Here is a 27289-nt window from a genome sequence, read left to right as displayed (position 1 = left end):
AGACTATTTAATGATCAGCAGCGATCAGACACTATTACATATGTTAGGCCACATAAAACATTTTACTAAAAAGCAAATTTGGACTGTAAAAACAGACGTTCTAAGACAGGGTTAGTGGTTCTCCAGCTGTATAACCATAACACCCAGTGTGCTTGGTTGGTTGGAATGAGCAGGCTGACCATCCTTTCTGTAGCATTCAGAACATATATTTGGTCTGTGTACCCAAAACAGATCTGTTCCCTGGGGCAACAGCTGTTTTTAAACCCACGTTCCGACATGCAAAATATGTGGCCTGATTAATTTTGGCCAACGAATTCTAATTTAGTAACTGAAATGATCCCCTTCCTTACATACACGTCTGCAGAGAAAAGTGGCCATAAATAGACAAGGCTTCGGAATGGAAACCATGTGGTCTCTCAATACATTTCACAGAATTAAGATAAATATAGTTGTTGGGTTTTCCGAGATGAGCCAATAATTACAAAAATTGCAGAACATGTGCCCACATGTGATTGTAGGGTACTGTTTCAGATGGCGTTTCTTTTATTTAGTTACTAACAACTGGGCAAATAGAGAAAAAATCACTTATCTATGGATTGATCCCCCCGAAGATCCTGAAAAGGAAGGATCCGCAATTCACTGTTTTTTTTTGCCTATGTAGTGCCTCTTCCGATAGCCTAGTTCTGCCAGGAAACTGTAATAAGCCATATACAAAGTCACCATCACTACACTAGGGCTCGTGCCTCCATCAGTCCCAGGACCGGTGGGGGTCCCAGTGGTCAAACCTGCCGATATGGTGTAAACACCGCCTTCAAGGGCCTGACTATATATGCATTAACCCTTTTCCCAATGTGTTCCCCAATATTTGTTTTTTTAAAAAGTCAAAACAGTAGTAGGAATTAAAAGTCCATGGATTGTGGGGTGTCTGAATAGAACTATTTAAGGAGTGCATTTTTTGTTAATAGAATCGAAAAAAATATTAGAATGTAAATTATTAATAAAATTAAATAAAATTACATTTATTTTCATGCCAGTTTGTAAGGGCAACTTTTTGACAAAAATGAGTCTTATGAAGAGATAGGATGACGGCAAAATATCACCACTTACTAAGACTGATATTAAAAAGTTCCAATGTGGAATATTATCCATGGCAAGGTCAGTGTTGGCTGGGGGGCTCCACGAGGTGTTAACCATTAGCATGTGCCTCAGTGACACACAGGTTCCTATACACAGGCTGGGAATATGTAGTGACGTGGGACCAGAGCTGCCAGCGCAGAGCTGGGGAAACTGACTATGTTAGAGAAACAGAGCAATGACTCACTATTAAAAATAAAAATGTGCCAAAGCCTAATGTGGAGTGACAGCGGGTGGGAAAGGACTCATCAGCAACCCAAAAATTGGAAGGGGATGATGAAGAGGAAAACATGTCAGGACATGCAATGCAGAGAGTCTAATCTAGTGTTAGGATTATAGAACTACGAGCATCTTGGGTTACAACGCCAAACTTGTTAATTGCATTGTATATTCTATTTTGAAGACTAAATCCCTCCACCCCCACAATCATTGGGCTAAGGCCGCCAATATCAACATGTTTGGCCGACAGTCTTATGTGTGTGGAGGCCCCCGATTCTCTGTCAACAGAGGACGTCGGGGGAAATTAGAATCCGGCATGTCCGATTTTGGACTGCCGATCCTTTCAGAGACATTCCTGTCTATGTAACATTTGGGTGAGTATTGGGGGGTGGGGGGGCTTAAGCTCATCTCTAAAGCTAAAAAGCAGGGTTGGGATTACATTGAGCTGATACTGGCTGCCTAGAACACAAAGCACAAAAAACTCCACCATCTCGGCAATGTTTCAGCTGAATATGACGCCCCAAACCAAGCCATAACTTCATCTAACAGCTGCCACTACAATCCAAGTGCCCACACAAAATACCAAGAGGCGCCCCATACTGCCACTATGTCATAAGCTTGGAATACAGCTATGACATTCCTCATTATCCTTAAATTAAATATCAGAATTATTATTACTAGCTGACGTGTCTTCGGAGGACTGCGGTGGAAAATACAGTATGTCATTTGTTTTTAGATAGATTTTCTTCTATGCGATTTCCATGTGGAACGCGAATAATTTAAATCCACAGTGCACGACATATTTGATCTCGGCTTCTTTACAGGACATGTATACATTTTCAGATTACCACGTTTCAGCCAAGTTTCCATAATAGGGCATCAGTCACTAGGATAGACTAACACGAAAGGTTTATTCTGGACTAGGCACATAATCCTTATTATAGAACTTCCAATAGACTTGATGGATCAATGGCTCAGATCAATTGTTTCCTTGTAGTCAGTGAATATGAACCTCCAACGTTTAGCTTTATAGTTAAAAGATTTGAAGTCATGTCATACTTTACAAGTCACAGTCCTGAGAACTACCGTAACAAGCTGCCCCCCGGTGTGACGTTACCAAGCTCTCCCACATATATACTAAATTCATACAAGCCACAAAGCTATAAATTCATATTTCGATGACTCAGAAATGGTTAAACATTTGTAAAACCCAAATGAATGGGTGAAAAACATTGCGAAAAAAACATGTAAAGGGTGTCAATAACGTGCATGTTGTACGCAGCATTTTTGCTGAACCAACCACCAATCCTATATCCTAAAAATCTCCCGAATATACGAGGTTCCACCAATTGTTCTGAAAACTAATTAGCCTGGGGAAGAAACGCCCGAGCGGACTAGTCCTAGCTGATTAGTATACAGAGCATGGTGCTTGTGGAACGCATTATACAAGGGTGCTGTGAACGATCATCAGGGACTTCAAGAACTTTGCTGCAATCCATATGGTGAAGGTATGGGGACCCGATAGGTTCTCTTTAAAAGATGTGTTGGTAATATCTCGGTGTCACGTACCATCAGTGGCTTTGTGGAGGCCATGTCTCGACAGGTCAGAATTGTTGAAGTTGCCCTACACAATATTGAGCAGGTGCTTTTGGCTGATCGGTAGACACACACAGAATATTACGAAGTGTTCAGGGGATACGGTTGGTATCTTAGCACAAGCTATTAAGGAAAGCAGAGTTCAGCTTTGTGGCTGGAGTCACATTTTCCTCAGATGGAGAGATAGCAGATACTTCTACCCGGCAGCCGGCTTTATCACTACAGATCAGAGGAAAGCGTGCCTCATACATGGTGTGACATATGAATCAGGAGAATGCAATGTTTAATCCCACTTTATATACTGCAGGATTGCCTTTTACCTAGCAACTAACAAGATTACCTAGCTGTTTTCAGACTGTTGTTGCATCTCTACAGTGACCATGGCCATTAGGATATAGTCATCCATTAAAGAGAACCCTGCCTTAGAGATCACCACCCACCTTTTCCAGTCTTCTGATAGGCATCATTTCTGACACATAATTGGCTTTCAGCCCTCTGGTGAAGTTGGGTGAGGGCTCCGGCAGAAATACAACCGCTGCACCTATTGAACATCAGTTTCGTGTGTTTCTGGTAGAGCTAAGCAATGGCTGAATAGAGGCTAAAGGCTTTTTACTGCTGAGAAGTTGCTGTTTTATAAGGAGAAGGTCAGTGAAAGGCAGGAAGGGTAAAAGTAATGCGTTATTAATTAGTAACGGCAGTACATCTATCAATGTACAAACCAGTCACATGAAATACTATTTAACCCTTGTTTAAGGGCATTTCCAGTTTCCCACAAATAATGTCTAAAGGGGTTGTCTATTCTTAGATACTGATGACCTATGCTCAGGATAGGTCACCTATATCAGATTGATGGGTGATCAATCAGCTGTTTACAGAGCTGTGGACTCATAACAGCATGGCCCTGTACACTGCATCGTGGCCCTTGGGTAATTCAGCTCAGCTTCCGATCACTCTGATAGGAAACAATCACACACGGGCCACATACAGCCCCTGCTACAAACAGCTGATTTGTGGAATGGCAGAGAGTCGCACCGCCACTGATCTGATATAGATGACATACCTTAAACGGGTGGTCCGAAACACAAATTAATTTTAATCCTAAATGCCTATTTGATGTCATCATTTAATTTTTTTTTATAATTTATTTTTAGTAAAAAATTCCCTATACTTCCCTCACTATGCTATCTGTTTTCTATCTGCCCCCTGATGACGCTTCACCTGAGTATACCAGCATGTACTGGGATTCTCAAATGAAAGGTCAGTTAGATAGATAGTGGAAGGCTAGAGTTTATTAGAAAAAAAAATGGGTTAGGACATCAAATAAATGTGTGTTTCGTACCACTCCTTAAGGCTAGGTCATCGGTGTCTAATTAGTGGACAACCCCTTTAATCTTTATATAATGAGAAGTTCCACAACTTTTTTTTTTTTTTTTTTTTTTTTAAACACATGGAAACGGATTCAGGATTTTTTTTTCACCAGCTTTCTGACCTTAAATGTCGTACATTTTTGTGAAAAAAATGTTTTTCATCTTTTCACAAAGTAAACGGGGTTAGCAAAAGTGGCCAGCCTGCCAGATTTCCTAGATTTTATACCACAAAGAGGTGTAAATTACAGCCTAAAAAGCTGCTCTTGGCTTGAGTAGATGTAAGATTACGGCCCAAAGACATACTAATTAAAAGGCTAATCTTACTCCAGTGCACTGTTATTTTTGGGCCATGCCCCTGTGGTAAAGACCATAAAAATTAGCATCAAATATAAAGACCCATATCAAGGATTTAAAAAATAAAATAAAAACAAAACATTCAGGAGAGCAGCGGAAATAAGAGCAAAACACTTGACCTGGTGACAGACCCTCTTAAGAGGTATTTTCATCAACAGGATACACCATGAATGTCTGACAGATTTGGTCCCTCCCTCTTGGATATGCACAGATTTAGGGAACAGGAATAACAGCACATGAGAGATGGAGGCCTTGTTCTTGGGGTTAGGTTTCAGTCTTAGTGGTGGATATGCTATACATTTAGCGGTATGAACAACCCTCCAAGTCCTGGCTTGTGAAGCATTACTCCAGTTGCACGCTTCTTGCTGGAAAATCGCAGGCACACCGCCATACAAGAGCAGAAATAATAAAAGGAGAGGAGACAGCACTTCAAAAGGAGTATTAGTCAACGACGTTCTGGCTACAATGTTAGCCTGTCTTATGCTGTATTAGTCAATGCTTCGTCTACAACACACTTGTCAAGTTGCTGCCTTCTGCTGATATCATAGAATGGTGGAGTTGGAAGGGACCTCCAGAGTCATCGTGTCCAACCCCTGCTCAATGCAGGATTCACTAAACCATCTCAGACAGATGTCTGTCCAGCCTCGGTTTGAAGACTTCCATTGAAGGAGAACTCACCACCTCTCGTGGCAGCCTGTTCCACTCATTGATGACCCTCACTGTCAAAACCTTTTTTCTGATATCTAGTCTGTATCTTCTCCCTTCTAGTTTCATTCCATATGCCAGAAAAGTATGGGAATACTCCTTTGTGGCCTTCACACTACCGGCTATATTCAGAAATGATGGGAGTGACCAGAGAAACAACTTCTATGTAATGACTGATTAATGGATATGTTAACGCTCCCCTCGTCTGTCATCATACAGCTGCGGCTCTGGTGAATACATGCACATATGTAGTGTGTGCTTACATGGCCGTTCACAAAAGGAGCAGAGGCACAGATGCTCCTTAAAAGGAAGGCTTGAAATTGGGACACACAATGGACGTTGTGAGAATTAGTGGTCACGTCAGTTCTCAAACCAATCCCACAGATACAGAGAGTGTCCAGCAGAGAAACCATAGGCCTACGTGAGGAGATACAATGACACATGCTGATTCTAGGGAGGGGAGATTAAACTCTAGGCTTGTGCAGCGCCCCAGAGTCCTGGTCGTTGCAGTACTGTGGCTCCGCCACTAAGGGGAGCCATGGTGCGTTCGATGGCACTGAAGGAGTTCCTCCAATCAGGTATCACAGACACCAATATGTTTCACAGCTGGGCCTCCGGGGGGAGCTAAGGGTGCTATTCATTAGGCCACTCCCCACCATAGTGGGTAAACTGGGGGTCAGGCAGGAAGTTAGTGGAGAAAGCTGACTGGATCGAACGAAGCAACACCTAGTGAGAGAGGGTGTTGTGGAGGAAGAGACAGTAGGGTCTCTGCCAGGGGTGGGATCCTGGCAGAGGCTTGGCATTGAAAGAACGTAACGGGACCGTGCCTGCTCAGAATAGCGGCGGTGCCCTAAGAAAGGATTAGAAGCGAGATAGATTGTGCTGAGTGAGAAACGAAATCAAGCAGAAGGAGAATACCAGCAGGGGTTTTGTTGAAAGAGGCAGCACCTTGCTGAGGCGCATTACCGGTGGCCGGAACGCCGAGGGAGTGGAATAATATACAGCTTTAAGCCATACTCCAAACAGCGGCAGGACAGTCAGTCTCAGGCGGGCTGTCTACCACATATCACCTATGAAGTCTTGGGGGGCAATTGCGGGAGAGGGGCGTCTCTAGGGTCCCGGAAGAACTCCAGGCCTACCTGACAAACGGGTGCCGTTCTTACTGTAACATCAGGAAGGGACGGAAGATTAGCAGAAGATCAGTTAATCGAGTTGTGAGGGAACTTAAGAAACAGACACAACAGTTGTGGGGTACTTTCCGTAAGCACAGCAGGGAAGGACTACAACACAAAGCGCTAAGAAGGAAGGCACTGATTTCCACCTGTGAGGAGAACTCTGGAGGTGCCATTGGACCGGCCGGACTTGCGCAGCCTGGTGGGCCGGATTCCGGACTGAGGACCGAGAGATCTCCAGTAAAGAGGTAAAGAGACTGCAACCTGGTGTCCTCGTTATTTACCGCGACCTGCACCCCACAACTGCACCGCTACACCACCGTTAACAGCACCTATTTACAACGGACGTCCCCCACTGACAGACAGGGCCACGGACCGGGTCTAGCCACCGTGACAACCCCAGGACTGAGATCCCAGAGGCCCGGCTCCGGGTACCCCTCGGCCCTGCGGCGGTGTGGGGGCGCTCCGCACTTACGTCTCGTCATCAGTCCACCCCTTCCCTGACTGACCGACTCCAAGCTAACCAGCATAAAAATGAGACATATATGTAACATACCAGCAAAACCTGAGAGAAAAAAAACTGCCTTATGGGATCGTAACAGTAGGCGAGTTTTATTCTACATGAATAGAAATCTAGATCTTTCATAAACCAATACTTATGGCACATCTGCATGGACCCTGAAAAAAAATGGGTCAATGACTGCTGTGAAACCGTGACTCTTGAATTATGTCTTCTTAGGAGCATGCTGACATTTTTTTCCAGGCCTTTTTTTAGTGGATTCACTCCGAAAAACTGAAAAATCATTCAGAAAACGTTTAAAAAGGTTCTTTCTATTCCTTTGATGTGTGAACACAACTTGCGGTTCATACTTTCCAGCTTTTGAGCCTTTTTTTTTTTTTTAATCTGCTTCACATCTCCATAAACTCCAAGTAGTTAAAAGTAGCAAGCGGACCATTCAAAAAAGATGCATGTCAAAAATGCCAGCTAAAACATGATTGTAAAATGTTAGATACAACTCATGCATTGATTACAAAGCAAAAAAAAAGTGTGTGGTGTGGACCCACAGGTGAAAATAGGAAGCTATGATAAAAAACAGACTCAGCTGGTGAATAGGTACAAAAAAAATAAATAAAAATCAGTAATGTATTACCAATAATGTATTTACTTGTAGTGTACTTGTGTTCTAGTTTCTCATTTCTACTCGGTGAACAGCTTTTCCCATTCCCTCCTGTTATAGACCATGTGATGGTGGGATCGCCGCACACTTTACCACACTGCATTATTTAAATTTCTGAAAAAAAAAAATTCTTGCTCCTACCAGGGAACAACATGTCTAACGGACCCTGGGAATCCTATCTGTTTTGAGTATGGTCTCTTTGTTCCGGCCTTCCTTTTAGCAGGGGGTTAGAATAGGTTCCTCCTTGCCGTATAAAAGAGAAGTGTCCTGATCGGCTGTTTATGGCCCCCCTTTCTTCGCTGCTCAGCTCTTCTCATTGACTGGCAAACATGGGTGAATAATGGATATACTGCAGGTCTCGTGGACACAACAAGAGATTGTGAATGAGGCAGCAGCCCAAACAGCAGGTGCTTCTGCACCGCCCCCACCCCTGATCCACCAGCTTTAGTAATCCACACACCATCTGTTGGGTGGAAGGGCAGGGTCCTCGCTCAGAGACAGTTCACATACTAAAGACAAAGTGGGCGATTGGCAGATGGAGATTATACAATCAGAAGAGGGGAGGGTGCTCCGGTACGTGACAGTGCCTATTAACTTCACACTGACTGGGACTTTGTTTACTTAATGTCCTTTGGTCCACACATCCACTTTATAGGGACATGGGAAGCAGACGTTGCAAAAGATTCCCAAGTCACCTACATAAAAGCCAAGCAGATGATCTATCGTGTACCGAGAAGCTTTTCCAAATGACCCGTTCCCTCAGGGGCCCATTTGTGGACACTTCTTGTGAAGGGAAAACACAATCTTAAAGAGCTTACTACTATATAAGTTGCCGTGTTATTACATTACAATTTTAGCAAGGCTACAAATTCATAATGGCTCTATTGCCAGAATGAGTGAAAACGAGGAAATGGCTATGACGGATTATTGATCATACAGGACATTATTGATCTTAGGTATTTTTCTACTTTTTTACTAAATAACTGGATGCTGGCATTTTGTAATTTGTCTGGCCCCAATATAAAGGAAAGTGTGAAAAGGTATGTACGCTCATACCACCCCGATCGAGGCCATGTTTGTCCGTTTCGTAAATTTAACCCTGTAAATTCGTTTTACCACTTACAGTGGGAACTAAATGTGCATAGAGCCAAAAATTTCAGCCCATAGAGAGAATTAAAGCTATAGTTTTTCTCCTCTCGAATACAGATGAACAAAGAGCTAACAGTAAGCTTCAGGCCACGTTCACACGTTCAGTATTTGGTGAGTTTTTTACCTCAGAATGTATAACCCAATACTAGGAGTGGAACAATCAGTGGAAAAGTATAATAGAAACACGTCACCACTTCTGTATTTATCACCCACTCCTGGTTTTGGCTTACACATTCTGAGGTAAAATACTGACCAAATACTGAACTTGTGAACGTGGCCTAAAGCTGATGGTCAACCTAGTCTTGACCCGTAAGGGTATGTACAAAACGTCTTTTTCATGCAGATCCACTCTAAAACTCGACTGTAAAAGCGTTAAAGACGCTCAAAACATTGAACATATATGTAATTCTTATGTAAAACAACTTCCTGTTCATATATTCAGGCTTTTGAGTGTGTTTCAATCGATTCAGTTTTCCAAAGGCACAAAGTGGTTGAAAGAAATAACCAGGCCAGTCTTCAGGGGTTACAATACAAGTCAGTGGAAAGGCTCAAAAGATAATCGGGATGTTCGGGAGTCTATTTAAAAGTTCTAAGCACGTTATTGCTTGAAAAACCACTAGCGTTTTCTTCATTGCTAATTAAACTTAAAAAAATATTCCAGAAAACACCAGTAACAAATAAAATGCCCCAAAAATGCTTGAAAACACAAGCACACACACAAAAAAAAAAAAAAAAGCGCAAGCGGGCAAACATCTCAGGAAACAATTAAGAAAAAGCTAAAGAAGATGGTTCAGGAAAAAAAGGTAGTGTTTCCTGTACATGTTGCACATACCCTGAGTTTTCCAGCTACTCGTTAGAAAAAAAAAAGTTTAAATTATTTTTAACAATTTTAACAAGTTGCATTTTGGAGAAATGGGAAAAAACCTTAATAGATTTGTAGAAAGCTATAGTACTAGAGATAAAATATTATAATATAGTCTGCACTACAGTTGTGAACTAGAGGAACACATAGTGGTGAGAGTTTCTTCACTTGTGGTGCTTAATATAGAGTCCAATATAACAGACAGTAAATTACATGGAAGTAGAATGAAAACGGTTTTTCGAAAAATCAATCAGAAGGTAGATCGGTAGTCTATGGCCGTTTAGGCTGTGAGCACACGTTGCGGTTTTTTTCGCTATAAAAACGCATACATTATGCATCCCATTATTTAGAATGCATTCCGCAATTTTTGTGCACATGATGCGTTTTTTTTCCGCGAAAAAAAAGGCATCGCGGTAAAAAACGCAGCATGTTCATTAATTTTGCGGATTTTTTGAGTTTTTCCCGCTATTTAATGCATTGGGAAGCGCCGCGTCAAAAACGTGCGAAAAAATGCGTCAAAAACGCATGCGGATTTCTTGCAGAAAATGTCCGGTTTTGCTCAGGAAATTTCTGCAAGAAATCTTGAACGTCTGCACATAGCGTAGTGAGTGTAAGGCTTTCTCAAGGCACTTGGTTTTTATTCTACTTCTATGCAGTAAATACCATGTGAATGCTATATAAGCGGACAGAACGGTTATATATTTTATTAATCTTTTGTTGCCCACTGTTAAAGTGCTTCTCTGGGAACATAAATATAGATTAGATTGGTCTAAAGACCTAATCGCTATAGAATTAACATGGCTGCCACCTTGTTATGCTGAAAGAAACCGGTCCTAGAATGTTTATAGAGCAGGTGCCTGTGAGCATCTGTAGGAAGATGCGATCCCAGTGAATATTCTGATCTAAGGCTGGAGATCCCACTCACACTGTGGTTCATCCTGTCTTTCTGATCCAACACTGGAGATACTATGGGTGCTAAAATAAGAAGAGGCTGCTCACACTGCTGTCCACTCTGTCTTCCTGATATAATAGTGGAGATACCAGGGGTGCTGAGGTTAGAAGACACCTCTGACACCGATGTCCACCTTGTTTTCTTTAACGAATACTGGAGGTATCATGTGTGTTGATGTAAGAAGAGGCTGCCCGCACTGCTATTCTCCCTATCTTTGCAATCTAATATACAGCAATACCTTACAAATACAAGCGATAATTATAATAAAGTACAGGGCAGCACGGTGGCGCAGTGGTTAACACTGCAAAGAGTCTGTATGTTCTCTCTGTGTTTGCGTGGGTTTCCTCCGGGTACTTCGGTTTCCTCCCACATTCCAAAGACATACTGACAGGGAATTTAGATTGTGAGCCCCATCGGGGACAGCGATGATAATGTGTGCAAAATTGTAAAGCGCTGCGGAATATGTTAGCGCTATATAAAAATAAAGATTATTATTAATACCAGAGGTACTGAGAGTAAAGAAGCTGATCAGACAAGCATCTAATTATCTCAACACTCCTGGCATCTCCAGTATTAGATCAGAAAGGCAGGATGGACAACAGTGTGAGCAGCCTCTTACCTCAGCAGCCCTGAAATCTCCAGTATTAGGCCAGCAGTGTAATCAGCCTTTTCTGACCTTAGGACCGATGGCATCTCCAGTATTAGATCAGTAAGCCAGGTTACACAACAGTGTGGCTAGTCTCTCACATCAGCACTCCTTGTATCGCCAAGCATTAGATCAGAAGATCCACTAGGAGTATATCTCTCTACACATGAAGGAGAAGTTCCTAATACAGTTGCTCATAGGCACTTGTTACACTGACGAAAACCTAAATTTTAGGACAACACTGTGGCCATTTTAATTCTACAGTGATTATCTCCCTAGAAAAAAAATGAGCTTTCCATTTTTGGAGAACCTCCTTTAAAAAGGTAGAGCAGGCAAATCCACTTGTTTTCACAGCTGCAACATACCTGTTTTTCAGTTTCCACGTTTGGTGTAGGAAACCTCCCTATGACTACTATTGTTCCTGCATCTACACAACCCAGCTAAACACATTAATGAAGTTTATGGCGGACTTCCTGCTGAGGTTCTGCTTGACTTTAATCCTAGATTTCTGTCAATTGCTCTTCCATTTAGAGACTAAAAGTACTCTAGTCTTCCGGCCCTCTTCATCTTTCAGCAACAGCAAAAAACAGACCCTCACGTGAAAATCTCACTATTCAAAAACTCAACTTCCCGCAGCTAAGCAAAACCCAATGTTCATTCCTCCGGTGATCCTCCGAGTGCTTCCCGAATCTAAACCCCCGCACTAGCGATCATAAGGATCCACAACAATGACAGCACCAGGCATCCATGGCTCATTTTAAAGGTACTTCGTATAAAATTATCTTCTGACTCATGCAAGCAACAATGAGCTTTAGTAAAAAAAATAAAAAACTTTTTCTAACAGGAAGCTGCTGTGTGTACATAAAAAGTGCTCTCTTATGGAGTTGTGTGGGTGAGGAGAGTGCTGCTTTGTAACAAAACGATGGAAGCGCAAGCTCTTTAGCTTCCCTTCGCATTAGCTCGTTTTTCCATTAGCTGGCATGGTACAGAAGCTGAAATCATAAAAATCCTATTTCGGGAATAGTGCTCCATGACGTGAATACAGGAATCTTTAATTCCTGAAATAACATGACTGGGACCTGTCCCAACCAAAAGGATTCGGACGGTTCCAACTGCTGTGTTCATGTGCTGAAAATAAAAAGTGGCATTCTGCGAAAACTCAAGTTCCATCAGGATGCCCAATTACACCACGATAACGCTTCCTATCCTGAGACCCGGGTATAAGGAGAGCTTATTTTCCTACATAAAGTGGGCATCTTTGTTGGAGTTACTTTTTCAGTGCCTTCTTCTACGATGGATTCTCATAGCAGATGTCGTCCATAGCCATGTAATCAATAAAATTTGTGGGTAAATTCTACTTCCAAACCAACATCAAAAATGTACTGGATTTTGAAACCCTGGGGCCCTGTGCACTATAGATAACTGAACGATCGGCCGAATCATCATGCAGCCATCTTTCCCGACTCCTCCATACAGAAGAGTACTCTCTATCTTGAGATCCTGTTTTGTCTGCCACAGTCCCCTGAGAACAGCCTTTCTTGGTGAGAACAAAAGGATGGGTGGTCTGAAACCGAACATGCCGGATCCTCATCTCCCCCAATATAATCTATCGAGGGGGGTAACCCTGCAGAACACACTAACTGCATGCATTGATAGGTATTGCAAAGCTGGATGATTTCAGAAATTTCTCACCAGTACTGCGTACCTGAATGCAGTGGAGCTTGTGAATTTATTTCATGCCAATTGTCTAGCTATCTTCTAATCCATCTTCTACAAATTAATGATTTCATAAACAAATATCTCAAGATGGCAATGAGTTTGCTTTGCTTTAGTAGCCTGTATATTACACTACTATGAATGGGATTTTACTAAATCACATTTATGTAGTGCAGATAGAAGTTGGCTTTGGGTGTTGCTTTTCTCTTTTTACTCTTGTCCTTGTCTATGTCCTATTGGTCACACTATTTTGGGGAGTGAAGGTTGCTGCAGTTTTCCCCGTTGAGAAATATTGGAAGAATCATTGTGATGTGGTAAAGCAGCATTTATCCCGAAACTTCCCGTACATGGTTTTGCGGTCACAGTTTTGCTTTAAGTTATAGCTAACGCAATGATTAAGAGGTTTGAGATGTAGTATTTAAGGATTTTTTAGTATAGACAGAATGATTACCCCCCCAAAAATGGACAGAACATATATTTATATCCAATAGACACGTATTTTTGACATTGGTGCGTGAAATATCTAGGACACATTTCTCCAGGTGAAGGACTACTAGAATTAATGACCATTGGGTACACCTTGTCATAGTGGGATAGCTTTTTTTTTTTTTTAAATAAAAAAAAAAAAAGCATAAAAGTCAACTAAGTACCCAATTTTTTTTTTACATGTATTACTACTATTTATTTACTTACTGCAGGGTATACAGACATTGTTTTCATTCTAGGTTTTGTCTATTAATGGCCACAGTGTGAACGTGCAACTACACATTACACTTATACTGACAGGAGTCCTTTCCCTTTGTCCTTTTCGGTTTTCTTTTAGTTCTTTGTACATTTGTACCCTTTTAGGCTGTGTACCTTATCTATTTAGCTTTCCACAGGTAGGTGTAAAAACCAGTCCGGTCCTGGTCACCTATTTGAGGCCTGGTGGCACCTAGCGAGGCGAGTTACTGATCATCCTGATTAAAGGGTACACCTCGTCACTGTTCGATGGTTTTAATGGGTTTTTTTTTTTTAATCAAAAAATGTCATCCAATTACCCTATGTTCTTACAATTACTACTTCTATTTCCTTACTGCATGGTATATATTAATTGCTTTTATTCTAGGTTACCCACGTCTCTTGATTGGTCCAAGCTAAATTTATATTATTCATAAACAGCAACAAGTACAAAACTAAGTAAAATCTCTGTGTAATGGGCAAGCCTACTACAAACAACCATCCCTACTTACCGTGGTTATAAATCGATACATAGGCTGCCGCCTTTCTGTATACTTCACGGTGATTGGACTCAAGTCATAGCGGAACCAGATTGCAGGGATGATTCTTCCCGTGTGGCTGTACGCTACATATTCCTAAAAGAAACAAACCAGAAAACACAACATCGATTGATTCGATGTTCATAATCCATTTTACACTTACAGCCAAGGCCACGGAATACTGATGAACACCGTCACGCCATGATTAATTAAACCATGAACAGAAGAGACCTTCTTTGGTTATCGAAGGATTACATTACTGTTCGGCTACGTAACTTTGTTGGAATCTTTTTATTTTCTTTAAGAAGTCTGTCTTTCAGTTTCTTGCCACCCCCTTCTGTGCAGTTTAAGAATAAAACTGACATCATGCTTGCAGATCATGTGTTCCCAGCTTTATTCATACCTTATTAGCTACAGTATACTGGTATGAAAACTTCTGCTTTCCGCTCAGCTCTTCATAGACGGTCGGTACGATCTTTAATATGTAGTCATGAGATGCCAAGGCTGTAGAAAAAGAAAATAGCAGAAATTCTTAGTAAAAATGAATATATACTTTATATCTATATATATGTACTAATTTTTGACAGGCTGCCTCCCTCATCTCAATGATCTGTCACTGCCGCATTAGCGAATAGGGTCGGCTCCGGATCCTGTCCGGTAATGTGCATAGCCAGTCCCAAGAGCTCGGAACAATATAGGTAGCTATTTAGGATTTTCTGAAAATGGGGGGCAAAAGTGAAAATCAAATTCTGTCTTTATAGATAGTTGGGTCCAAATTAGGAAAGAAAAGCACTGTCCAGCCCTCGGGGAGTTTCCTGGACTGCAACACTGAGCTGGCGCAGCACTCAGCCAAAGCCAGTTTCACACCCAACATATACAGGTTTTTTTTTTTCTTGAAAAGGTTTTCATCTATTATAAGAAATTGACAGCACATACCGTTAGAAGCAAGTTTATCTGCTCCTCCCAAGGCATTAAATGCACCGTGAATGTTTGTAACCTGAAAGACAAAGAAGCACAATTATATACAGTCCGAGAGAAAGGATGTGTTAGCCATAAAGGACTACTGAATTCGGGCTTAAAGAAGCACTCCTCCTCCTCCTCCCATTAAATATTTTTATCCTCTTAATATATTGCAATCATCATATTATATAGCACTGTGCACTTACAATTGCTCATTTTGCCTTTCTACCAGCTAATTCTTCTCTGCTCTATGTAGAAACAGGAAGTCTCTTGTCCTGGAGAAATCACTCCTCTCCTCAGCTCCTGACCCAGCTGCTCACCCCACCCCCGTCCCCTGCCATTAACTTTTACAGTGACCAATGACTCACAAGGAAAAACTGACCTCCTGTTTCTCCATAGAGCTTAGGAGGATTCAGCTCCTCAGTTCTTAACCACATATCATAGAGCTAATGGAAAAGAGAAGAATTAAGTGGGTAGAAAGGCAAAATGAGCAATTGTAAGTACACAGTGCTATATAATATGATTGCAATATATTAAGAGGATAACAATTTTGATAGGAGTGCTTAGTTAAGGCTCTAGAAAAAAAATGTCATTTTTTTTTTTTTTTTTTTTTACAAGCGTGCACACTTTGGGTATTTTCTTAGGACAGCTTTAGAATATTGCTCAGCTCTGGGTGTAAATATAATACATTTTTCTATCATAGCCAACAATAGCTTTTGAAGAATCTCTGCTATAGCAGCTCTTTTGCGTGATCAAACTGGATGGGATAGCCTCCACTGCCAAAATGAAATCAATGATCATGACCTTGAGCTTGTTTCCATTTAATCGGTTATCCTTGTTTAAGTCACTTACTAACCACTGCAAACTGGGAATACTCCTCCAGACCTGCGATTTGGGAGATGATGTGAGCAAGTGGTCTAGCCAATGGGGACTTTGCCAACGTTGCTCATTTCCTATACTTATCCATTTTTTCGGGATTTAAACACATTGACATCACAAATCTACCAACTGTCTAATACAGGAGTGTCAAAATGCAGCCCGCAGCCACTAGACCCCTTGGCATCCCTGCCCGGTTCAGGAGGCCGACGACGACAGCGTGTTATTTCAGTTGAATATGCATTCTTAGGGGATGAGGGGGCCATACATACCAGGATGGGGGATGAGGGGGCCATACGTACCAGGATGGGGTTGAGGGGGCCATACATACCAGGATGGGGATGAGGTGAGCCATACATACCAGGATGGGGATGAGGTGAGCCATACATACCAGGATGGGGGATGAGGGGGCCATACATACCAGGATGGGGGATGAGGGGGCCATACATACCAGGATGGGGATGAGGGGGCCATACATACCAGGATGGGGGATGAGGGGGCCATACATACCAGGATGGGGGATGAGGGGGCCATACATACCAGGATGGGGATGAGGTGAGCCATACATGCCAGGATGGGGATGAGGGGGCCATGCACATACCAGGATGGGGATGAGGGGGCCATGCACATACCAGGATAGGGATGAGGGGGCCATGCACATACCAGGATAGGGATGAGGGGACCTTGCATATACCAGGATGGGGATGAGGGGGCCATACATACCAGGATGGGGATGAGGTGAGCCATACATACCAGGATGGGGATGAGGGGGCCATGCACATACCAGGATAGGGATGAGGGGACCTTGCATATACCAGGATGGGGATGAGGGGGCCATACATACCAGGATGGGGATGAGGGGGCCATAAATACATACATCCATGCATATACCAGGATAGGGATGTGGGGACCCATGCATATACCAGGATGGGGATGAGGGGGACCCATGCATATACCAGGATGGGGATGAGGGGGACCCATGCATATACCAGGATGGGGATGAGGGGGACCCATGCATATACCAGGATGGGGATGAGGGGGACCCATGCATATAACAGGATGGGGATGAGGGAGACCCATGCATATACCAGGATGGGGTTGAGGGGGCCATGCATACCCCAGGATGAGGGGGATCCATGCATATACCAGGATGGGGATGAGGGGGACCATGCATATACCAGAATGGGGATGAGGGGGACCCATGCATATACCAGAATGGGGACGAGGAGGCCATGCATACCAGGATGGGGATGAGGAGGCCATGCATACCAGGATGGGGATGAGGAGGCCATGCATACCAGGATGGGGACGAGGAGGCCATGCATACCAGGATGGGGATGAGGAGGCCATGCATACCAGGATGGGGATGAGCGGGACCATGCATATACCAGAATGAGGGGGACCCATGCATACTAGGATGAGGGGGACCCAATAGGGATGAGGGGACCCATGCATACCAGGATGAGGAGGGGGACCTATGCATACCAGGATGGGGATGAGGGGGGGCGTGCATACCAGGATGGGGATGAGGGGGACCTATGCATACCAGGATGGGGATGAGGGGGCCATGCATACCAGGATGAGAATGAGGGGGACCCATGCATACTAGGATGAGGGTGACCCATGCATACCAATATGGGGTTGAGGGGCCATGCATACCAGGATGGGGATGAGGGGGCCATGCATATCAGGATGGGGATGAAGGAGACCATGCATACCAGGATGAGTATGAGGGGGACCCATGCATACCAGGATGAGGGGGACCCATGCATACCAGGATGGGGATGAGGGGGACCTATGCATACCAGGATGGGGATGAGGGGGACCTATGCATACCAGGATGGGGATGAGGGAGACCATGCATATACCAGGATGGGGATGAGGGGGACTCATGCATACTAGGATGAGGGGGACGCATGCATACTAGGATGAGGGGGACCCATGCATACCAGGATGGGGTTGAGGGGGTCGTGCATACCAGGATAGGGATGAGGGGGACCATGCATACCAGGATGAGGGGGATCCATGCATACCAGGATGAGGATGAGGGGGACCTATGCATACCAGGATGGGGATGAGGGGGACCATGCATACCAGGATGGGGATGAGGAGACCATGCATACCAGGATGGGTATGAGGGGGACCAAGCATATACCAGGATGGGGATGAGGGGGCCATGCATACCAGGATGGAGATGAAGGGGACCATGCATACCAAGATGAGAATGAGGGGGACCCATGCATACTAGGATGAGGGGGACCCATGCATACCAGGATGAGGGGGACCACATGCATACCAGGATGGGGATGAGGGGGCCGTGCATACCAGGATCCAGGATAGGGATGAGGGGGACCATGCATATACCAGGATGGGGATGAGGGGGACCATGCATATACCAGGATGGGGATGAGGGGGACCTATGCATACCAGGATGGGGATGAGGGGGACCTATGCATACCAGGATGGGGATGAGGGGGCCATGCATACCAGGATGAGAATGAGGGGGACCCATGCATACTAGAATGAGGGTGACCCATGCATACCAATATGGGGTTGAGGGGGCCATGCATACCAGGATGGGGATGAGGGGAACCATGCATACCAGGATGGGGATGAGGGGAACCATGCATAACAGGATGGTGATGAGGGGGACCATGCATACCAGGATGGGGATGAGGGGGCCATGCATACCAGGATGGGGATGAAGGAGACCATGCATACCAGGATGAGTATGAGGGGGACCCATGCATACCAGGATGAGGGGGACCCATGCATACCAGGATGGGGATGAGGGGGACCTATGCATACCAGGATGGGGATGAGAGGGCCGTGCATACTAGGATGAGAATGAGGGGGACGCATGCATACTAGGATGAGGGGGACCCATGCATACCAGGATGGGGATGAGGGGGCCATGCATACCAGGATGGGGATGAAGGAGACCATGCATACCAGGATGAGTATGAGGGGGACCCATGCATACCAGGATGAGGGGGACCCATGCATACCAGGATGGGGATGAGGGGGACCCATGCATACATACCAGGATGGGGATGAGGGAGACCATGCATATACCAGGATGGGGATGAGGGGACCATGCATACTAGGATGAGAATGAGGGGGACACATGCATACTAGGATGAGGGGACCCATGCATACCAGGATGGGGTTGAGGGGGCCGTGCATACCAGGATAGGGATGAGGGGGATCATGCATACCAGGATGAGGGGGACCCATGCATACCAGGATGAGGATGAGGGGGACCTATGCATACCAGGATGGGGATGAGCGGGACCATGCATACCAGGATGGGGATGAGGAGACCATGCATACCAGGATGGGTATGAGGGGGACCAAGCATATACCAGGATGGGGATGAGGGGGCCATGCACACCAGGATGGGGATGAAGGGGACCATGCATACCAAGATGAGAATGAGGGGGACCCATGCATACTAGGATGAGGGGGACCCATGCATACCAGGATGAGGGGGACCACATGCATACCAGGATGGGGATGAGGGGGCCGTGCATACCAGGATAGGGATGAGGGGGACCATGCATACCAGGTTGAGGGGGGACACATGCATACCAGGATGAGGGGGAGGGGGACCCATGCATACCAGTATAGGCATGAGGCCATGCATACCAGGAAAGGGATGAGGAGGACCCACGCATACCAGGATGGGGATGAGGAGGCCATGCATACCAGGATGAGGATGAGGGGGACCCATGCATACCAGGATGAGTTTAAGGGGGACCCATGCATACCAGGATGAGTTTAAGGGGGACCCATGCATACCAGGATGGGGATGAGGGGGACCCATGCATACCAGGATGGGGATGAGGGGGCCGTGCATACCAGGATGGGGATAAGGGGGACCATGCATACCAGGATGAGTTTAAGGGGGACCCATGCATACCAGGATGGGGATGAGGGGACCATGCATACCAGGATGGGGATAAGGGGGACCATGCATACCAGGATGAGTATAAGGGGGACCCATGCATACCAGGATGGGGATGAGGGGACCATGCATACCAGGATAGGCATGAGGAGGCCATGCATACCAGGATGGGGATGAGGAGGCATGCGTACCAGGATAGGGATTAGGGGGCCATGCATACAAGGATAGGGATGAGGGGGCCATGCATACCAGGATTGGGGACATGTGTATACCAGGATGGGGGATATTAGTACAGAACTGACCACATTTTTTGCTTCACTTTTTTTTCTATTTTCCTCCTCTAAAACCCAGGGACATAACTACAATATGAGGACTTGGATGGGGACATGACTACAATATGGGAACCTGGATATAGGGACATGACGGGGACATATCTACAATATGATGACCTGGATATGGGGACATGACTACAATATGGGGACATGACTACAATATGAGAACCTAGAAGGGTACATATCTACAATACGGGGACCTGGATGGGGACATATCTATACTTTGGGATGGGGACCTGGATGGGAACATATCTACAATATGGGGACATAACTATAATATGAATATGAGGACCGGGATATGGTGACATAACTACAATATGAGTGCACATTTGTTATCACCACATCCATAATGACCCAAGCCCTAAAAAAATAAATAAAAAAAAAAAACAGCAAAAATGTTCAAAAGGTGTATAAAAAAATGGTATCACTAAAAATGTCACTTTGTCCTCCAAAGAATGCAGCCCCTCAAATTCAATTGTTTTTCTATATGCAGCCCATATGCCCAGCAGAGTTTGAGACCCCTGCTCTAATATATCCCATAGAGATTGTTTGTTTGCGACCCACATGCAACAAAGAGCTGGCTCCCCTCTGAGTGAAGGGAACAGGTACCCGGTCAGAGCCACTTGCAGTCTCTGAAAAGGCCTCACTAGGGTGTAAAATGATGGTGTTCGGCTGTTGATTTGACAAACCTTGAAGACCGCATCAGACTTTGGTGGTTTTACCATAAATATGTGCTCTTTTTGAATACATGTTGGGATCCGTTAGGGACTGAAATAAGTCAGCTATTTTAGTGAGAGGAGCCAAATGATCTAGGTCACCAAAAGGAGCTCGACTCCCCATTACTAATACCCCACCTCTTGAGTAATGATATAAGTAATGTTATTCCCTTCTCATCGCTAGTCAGTGTACATATAAATATACACATGTTATGAGGACACTCCATGCTTCTGATGCGTCCGTCTCTTCGGATGACTTGTGTATACCAAGTGCCATATTATACCCTTAAAGCCTGGGAGTGTCTAAGGGTGGGTATGAAGATTAGATAACATAGGTGGCATAATAAACAGTCATTGAGGTCATGTACTGAGCTCATCCAAACACCATCAGCACAAGAAGCACATTCACACTGTACTCACTCCCATTGATGTAGGAAAACTAAAGAGATCACCAAGATTGCATTAAGCTACAGCTTACATGACCGTATCTTGCCACATCCTTAAAAAGCTGGTGCCAGCATTGTTCTGGTGACGCAATCGCTGGAGGCGATTTAATCACAAACTAGTCTTTGAGTAAACAGCAATGTTCCAGAAAAGTATATTGTCTGAAGTCAAGCACTCAGATGTTCCATGCCTCATCGCAGACAGAACACGGCTTCAATGTAACCATGGTCTTTGTCTTTCAATAGATTTGCCGATACAGGGGTTTTCAGATTCAGGAACACCCCTGTCCCTCATCTGTGGTTCTTACGTTCTAGCATTATCCATTATCGCCACATCAACAGCGCTTCTGACAATAGCCGAACTCTGCGGATCAAGTCGTCAACCCGGACATAGTCACTATGCTCACTGATTGGCTGCAGTGCTGCTGACGTGACATCAACAGATGCTGGGAGCAGTAGAGTTCAGCACTTTTTAAAAAAAAACAACAAACTGCAGGAAGACTTATCCTAAACTACGAAACCCCTTTAAATTCGGATGGTGGAAAATTTCACTCGTCATCTATCTGCAGGAAATAATAAGTGATAAGTGTTAGATCACTGGTGGTCCCATCGCTAGGAGGCCCATCAGTCATGAGAATAGCGGTGCTGTGTCCCCAGATTAAATGCAACGACTAGCGGAGATCTCCATCAGTCCTATATACCATGAATGGAGAGGCAATGCACAAAGACCACTCTATTAAAAAGGGTGACACTTATGATCGTTGAGGTTCCCTTTGGCAAGACCGGCAATCTATCACTCATCACCTTTCCTATGGATACGCGACTAGTTTGGCTTATGAGAAAACGTCATTAATGGCAATAAAGGTGCGTTTACATGGACCAACTGGCGGTACGATCTGATCTGACAGTTAATTTGTAAAAGTTCAACAATCGTTTGGCAGTCCTTTTGAACGCCTATTTACACAAGTAGAGCAAAGCAAACAATGCGCACTGCACTAGACTGCGCACTTCACATAGGCAAATGTAGTTCTCAGCATTGAGAGTCCCGTTCACACAAGACAACGATGATTTTTTTGTGCGGTACAAAAGATCATTTAACCTGATGGACAAGAAATTTGGTCATTCATCAGGTGATGGTCAGCCTGTTTAAATGGCAAGATAATAGGGAAATGATTGTTTTTTACAATGGTCACGATTATCTTAAGACAGTGCATCCATGCTTTGATACGATGATTTGAAGTTAGAGGCCTAATGCCAGGGTCGGCACTACTAAGATTCTGATAACATCCTTCTGTGTACGGTTATGATGGAGACAGTTTGTGAATCCAAGTCTCCAACTATAACAATATGTGGACATCAATGTATTTGGTGACCTGAAGCCTAATCTGCTCTAACTCATCTCATAAAATGCTAAATATAATCAATGAGGAAAGCTTTACAATAGGATTGTAAGGTCAACCTAGCATGGATTTTCAGAGGAAGTACAGCAGCCCCACAGGTCTAAGAGAGCTGTTTAAATATGTTCCTCCTTAAAGAGGTTCTCCACTGAAATGTTTAATTTACCAGTTGGGAGCAATAAGGGTAATACAATAAAATAATCTGCACTCACCTCTGCACTGTGCTCCCTGCTATAGCGCCGCCGTTCCAAGAGCAATGATATCACCAACCATCTGTTACTTGGTAGTGCTGGAGCAGGGTTTAGGGGCAAGTATAGCTTCTTTTATTATTATTTTACCCCCATGGCTCCCCACTTTCAGATTTACCATTTGGGCTGAGAACCCCCTTTAGAATTCTCTAATCCTCAATATACGTCACTTATGACTGCACATGGGGCATTTTTATTGCAGCTTTCTGTAGAAAACAGTTTTACAGGTTTACACATAGTATTCTTTTTCTTATAAATGGTCCGTGGAACAATTCTTAAAGCTTCTTCTGGAACAACTTGATGTAAACACTTAAAAGTAGAAGAAAGAGGACCAGCAAAACTAAGCTGGATGGAAACTGTCCCAGAAATCACTAACATGGAATTTAGAAAGCTGAAGACATGACATAACTGGAACTTATTATTCACATAATCTTCGAGAATTAAGAAAAACTTCATTAGCCTGAAAACGCAAGACATGACATACTGGAGAAGTAATCATCAAGTGTCATATAACTAACTGCAGTGGTGCCTAGAATAGCATTAAACGTTCTTACAAGCTTTTACTAGGGTTGTTCCCCAATATAAACGCTAATTGGTAATGGGCAATAAAGACATAAAAATGTCTGCTCACCTCCCGTACGGCGGCGTGGCTTCCCCACAGTCGGTACTTTGCCCCCTTAATGGCTGTAATATAAGTCAGCCGAGGTGCTTGCTTACCTGCAACGTATCCCCAAAGCTCAGCTTGTGAATGAAGTGGCTCATGTCAGGGTTCTGGGGCTGAGCTGTGGCACTGTGTGTGGATACATGGAAATTTCCAGGCACCTAAAAACCAACCATCAGTAACATTAGATTTATGAACTCTTACTACTCATTCACCAGAGTTGGCTCCATTCTACTTCACTGTTGATTATGTGCCTAGGGTCTAGAGCAGCGATGGACAACCTGCAAAAACGCATTATAGTCAACAGACCAGAGGTCAATCAGAGCCTACCGGAGTCAAACATCCCATTGAGCACAGTCTATTGTCTTCCACTGAGATTATATATATAGATCCAGGAAAACATCAGCACTGCCTAAATGGGTGCAAAACTTCCCCCAGGAAACTGGCTTCCTATCAAAGATCTAAAATTCCCCCCAAAAAAGGCAGCACATGCAAAAAAGTGAAAAACTAAGAACCTGTTCTTCACCAACATCAGCTACGTTTCAGCTCTCTCTTCGGAGCCTTTCCCGAGCAGTCAGAAAAATTTGAGAAAGGCTCCATACAAAGAACTGAAAGAAAAGTAGTTTGTGTTGATGATTAAAGGATGCTTACTTTTTCGAAAAAAAATTAAAAAATACACACACATAGCTTGAAAAACCCTCTTTGGAGCGTGTGGCCATTGTGGAGGACAGGGAACCAGCTACTGAACACCTAGACGCACGTTTCACCGCCTCTTGCATTTTCGGCAGGGGGTCGATACAGCAGTCGAGGTGAGCAGTAGCTGGTTCCCACTCCTCCATAATGGCCACTAGTAATTTACTATTATAGGGAAACTTGTTAGAAGTATTCACAGAGAGCATTTATTATGGTGTAATCCATGTGGTCTTACTCTGTCACGAGACATATATATATATATATATTTTTGTGGCTATTATAGCGAATATCGTAGTTACTCGCTGTTTGCTGGTTCACATGGGTTGGAACATGCTATAAATTGTTGATACATCTATACATGACCTCACATATTTATAGACCATCTACCTTAACATGTATTTCCAACAGTCATTGCTGCGTTTTTGGTTTCTGTATTTCAGTCAATGTTATGTACTGATTTAATGATATCAATTTTCTGTTGCGTTTGTATATATTCTATGCATTTTAATACTTTTTTGATATATTTGTAGATATGTAGATCGCAGCCCTCCTTCATTTGTCTACCTGTACATAGCATATAAAATAATACACTTTTAAATAACTACAGCACATGGGGCGGACGCGCTGGACCATATTTATAACCCCGTAACTGCCGGTAAATATTGTGAACCTTTGCTAATGCCAGTTACTTTGCTAAGTTAGGGTGCAAATGTTGGATTGTTCTACAAATGTGTATCGTGCACTTACTGGGCTACTCACTATTAGTGAGGCATCACTTTAAATTGCGAATTAGCACTACCTAGCTGGGTAGTAATGATTGTGGGTATATTGGCATTATTAGCATTAGGATTTGCCGCTATTGGGAGGTTTTTTAGAAGGGAGAAATAGCTGTTACAACTTAAATAATTATTGATATCCCTATCTTATGGTACCAGGTCCCGGCGTGGCCATTTTTTATTACATTTCCATATGTGTGATCAACTATGTGTATTCACCTTTCCGTATTCCTAGACACTGTATTTTAATAATAAAAGTTTTATTTTTCTAAAATAAAAAAAGACCTCAGTATCATCTTTGTGCAGTATTAACCTGTACATAGCATATGTACGATGAAAGTCACAAGCAGTATTATTTCTAATGACCTTTTTCCGTCTCTTGATATATATTCTTGGCAATTTTAGACTTGTAGACTTGGTTGCACTTTCAAAAAGTCAAATATATACAGTGGGCCAAAAAAGTATTTAGTCAGTCAGCAATAGTGCAAGTTCCACCACTTAAAAAGATGAGAGGCGTCTGTAATTTACATCAACTATGGGAGACAAACTGAGAAAAAAAAAATCCAGAAAATCACATTGTCTGTTTTTTTATCATTTTATTTGCATATTATGGTGGAAAATAAGTATTTGGTCAGAAACAAAATTTCATCTCAATACTTTGTAATATATCCTTTGTTGGCAATGACAGAGGTCAAACGTTTTCTGTAAGTCTTCACAAGGTTGCCACACACTGTTGTTGGTATGTTAGCCCATTCCTCCATGCAGATCTCCTCTAGAGCAGTGATGTTTTTGGCTTTTCACTTGGCAACACGGACTTTCAACTCCCTCCAAAGGTTTTCTATAGGGTTGAGATCTGGAGACTGGCTAGGCCACTCCAGGACCTTGAAATGCTTTTACGAAGCCACTCCTTCGTTGCCCTGGCGGTGTGCTTTGGATCATTGTCATGTTGAAAGACCCAGCCACGTTTCATCTTCAATGCCCTTGCTGATGGAAGGATGTTTGCACTCAAAATCGCACGATACATGGCCCCATTCATTCTTTCATGTACCCGGATCAGTCGTCCTGGCCCCTTTGCAGAGAAACAGCCCCAAAGCATGATGTTTCCACCACCATGCTTTACAGTAGGTATGGTGTTTGATGGATGCAACTCAGTATTCTTTTTCCTCCAAACACGACAAGTTGTGTTTCTACCAAACAGTTCCAGTTTGGTTTCATCAGACCAAAGGACATTCTCCCAAAACTCCTCTGGATCATCCAAATGCTCTCTAGCAAACTTCAGACGGGCCCGGACATGTACTGGCTTAAGCAGTGGGACACGTCTGGCACTGCAGGATCTGAGTCCATGGTGGCGTAGTGTGTTACTTATGGTAGGCCTTGTTACATTGGTCCCAGCTCTCTGCAGTTCATTCACTAGGTCCCCCCGCGTGGTTCTGGGATTTTTGCTCACCGTTCTTGTGATCATTCTGACCCCACGGGGTGGGATTTTGCGTGGAGCCCCAGATCGAGGGAGATTATCAGTGGTCTTGAATGTCTTCCATTTTCTAATTATTGCTCCCACTGTTGATTTCTTCACTCCAAGCTGGTTGGCTATTGCAGATTCAGTCTTCCCAGCCTGGTGCAGGGTTACAATTTTGTTTCTGGTGTCCTTTGACAGCTCTTTGGTCTTCACCATAGTGGAGTTTGGAGTCAGACTGTTTGAGGGTGTGCACAGGTGTCTTTTTATACTGATAACAAGTTTAAACAGGTGCCATTACTACAGGTAATGAGTGGAGGAAAGAGGAGACTCTTAAAGAAGAAGTTACAGGTCTGTGAGAGCCAGAAATCTTGATTGTTTGTTTCTGACCAAATACTTATTTTCCACCATAATATGCAAATAAAATGATAAAAAAAACAGACAATGTGATTTTCTGGATTTTTTTTTCTCAGTTTGTCTCCCATAGGTGAGGTCTACCTATGATGTAAATTACAGAC

The 27289-nt window shown here is 43.7% G+C and overlaps 1 protein-coding gene across 1 annotated transcript in view; it reads right to left on the bottom strand.

The window, feature by feature from the left end:
* Window positions 1–27289, bottom strand: part of ERGIC1 (endoplasmic reticulum-golgi intermediate compartment 1) — a 124338-nt gene that overhangs the window by 5358 nt on the left and 91691 nt on the right. Inside the window, exons 6-9 of the mRNA XM_077265792.1 lie at window positions 23906–24010; window positions 15246–15306; window positions 14713–14813; window positions 14283–14405 (exon numbers count right to left, since the gene is read on the bottom strand). Of these exons, the coding sequence (XP_077121907.1) occupies window positions 14283–14405; window positions 14713–14813; window positions 15246–15306; window positions 23906–24010 (390 nt within the window). The remainder of the gene's footprint in view (window positions 1–14282; window positions 14406–14712; window positions 14814–15245; window positions 15307–23905; window positions 24011–27289) is intronic.

This window comes from Ranitomeya variabilis, chromosome 5 (genome assembly GCF_051348905.1).
Source record: "Ranitomeya variabilis isolate aRanVar5 chromosome 5, aRanVar5.hap1, whole genome shotgun sequence".
Classification (NCBI taxonomy): domain Eukaryota; kingdom Metazoa; phylum Chordata; class Amphibia; order Anura; family Dendrobatidae; genus Ranitomeya; species Ranitomeya variabilis.
Note: the sequence above shows the minus strand (reverse complement) of the source record. Positions and strands in the feature narration are given on the sequence as shown.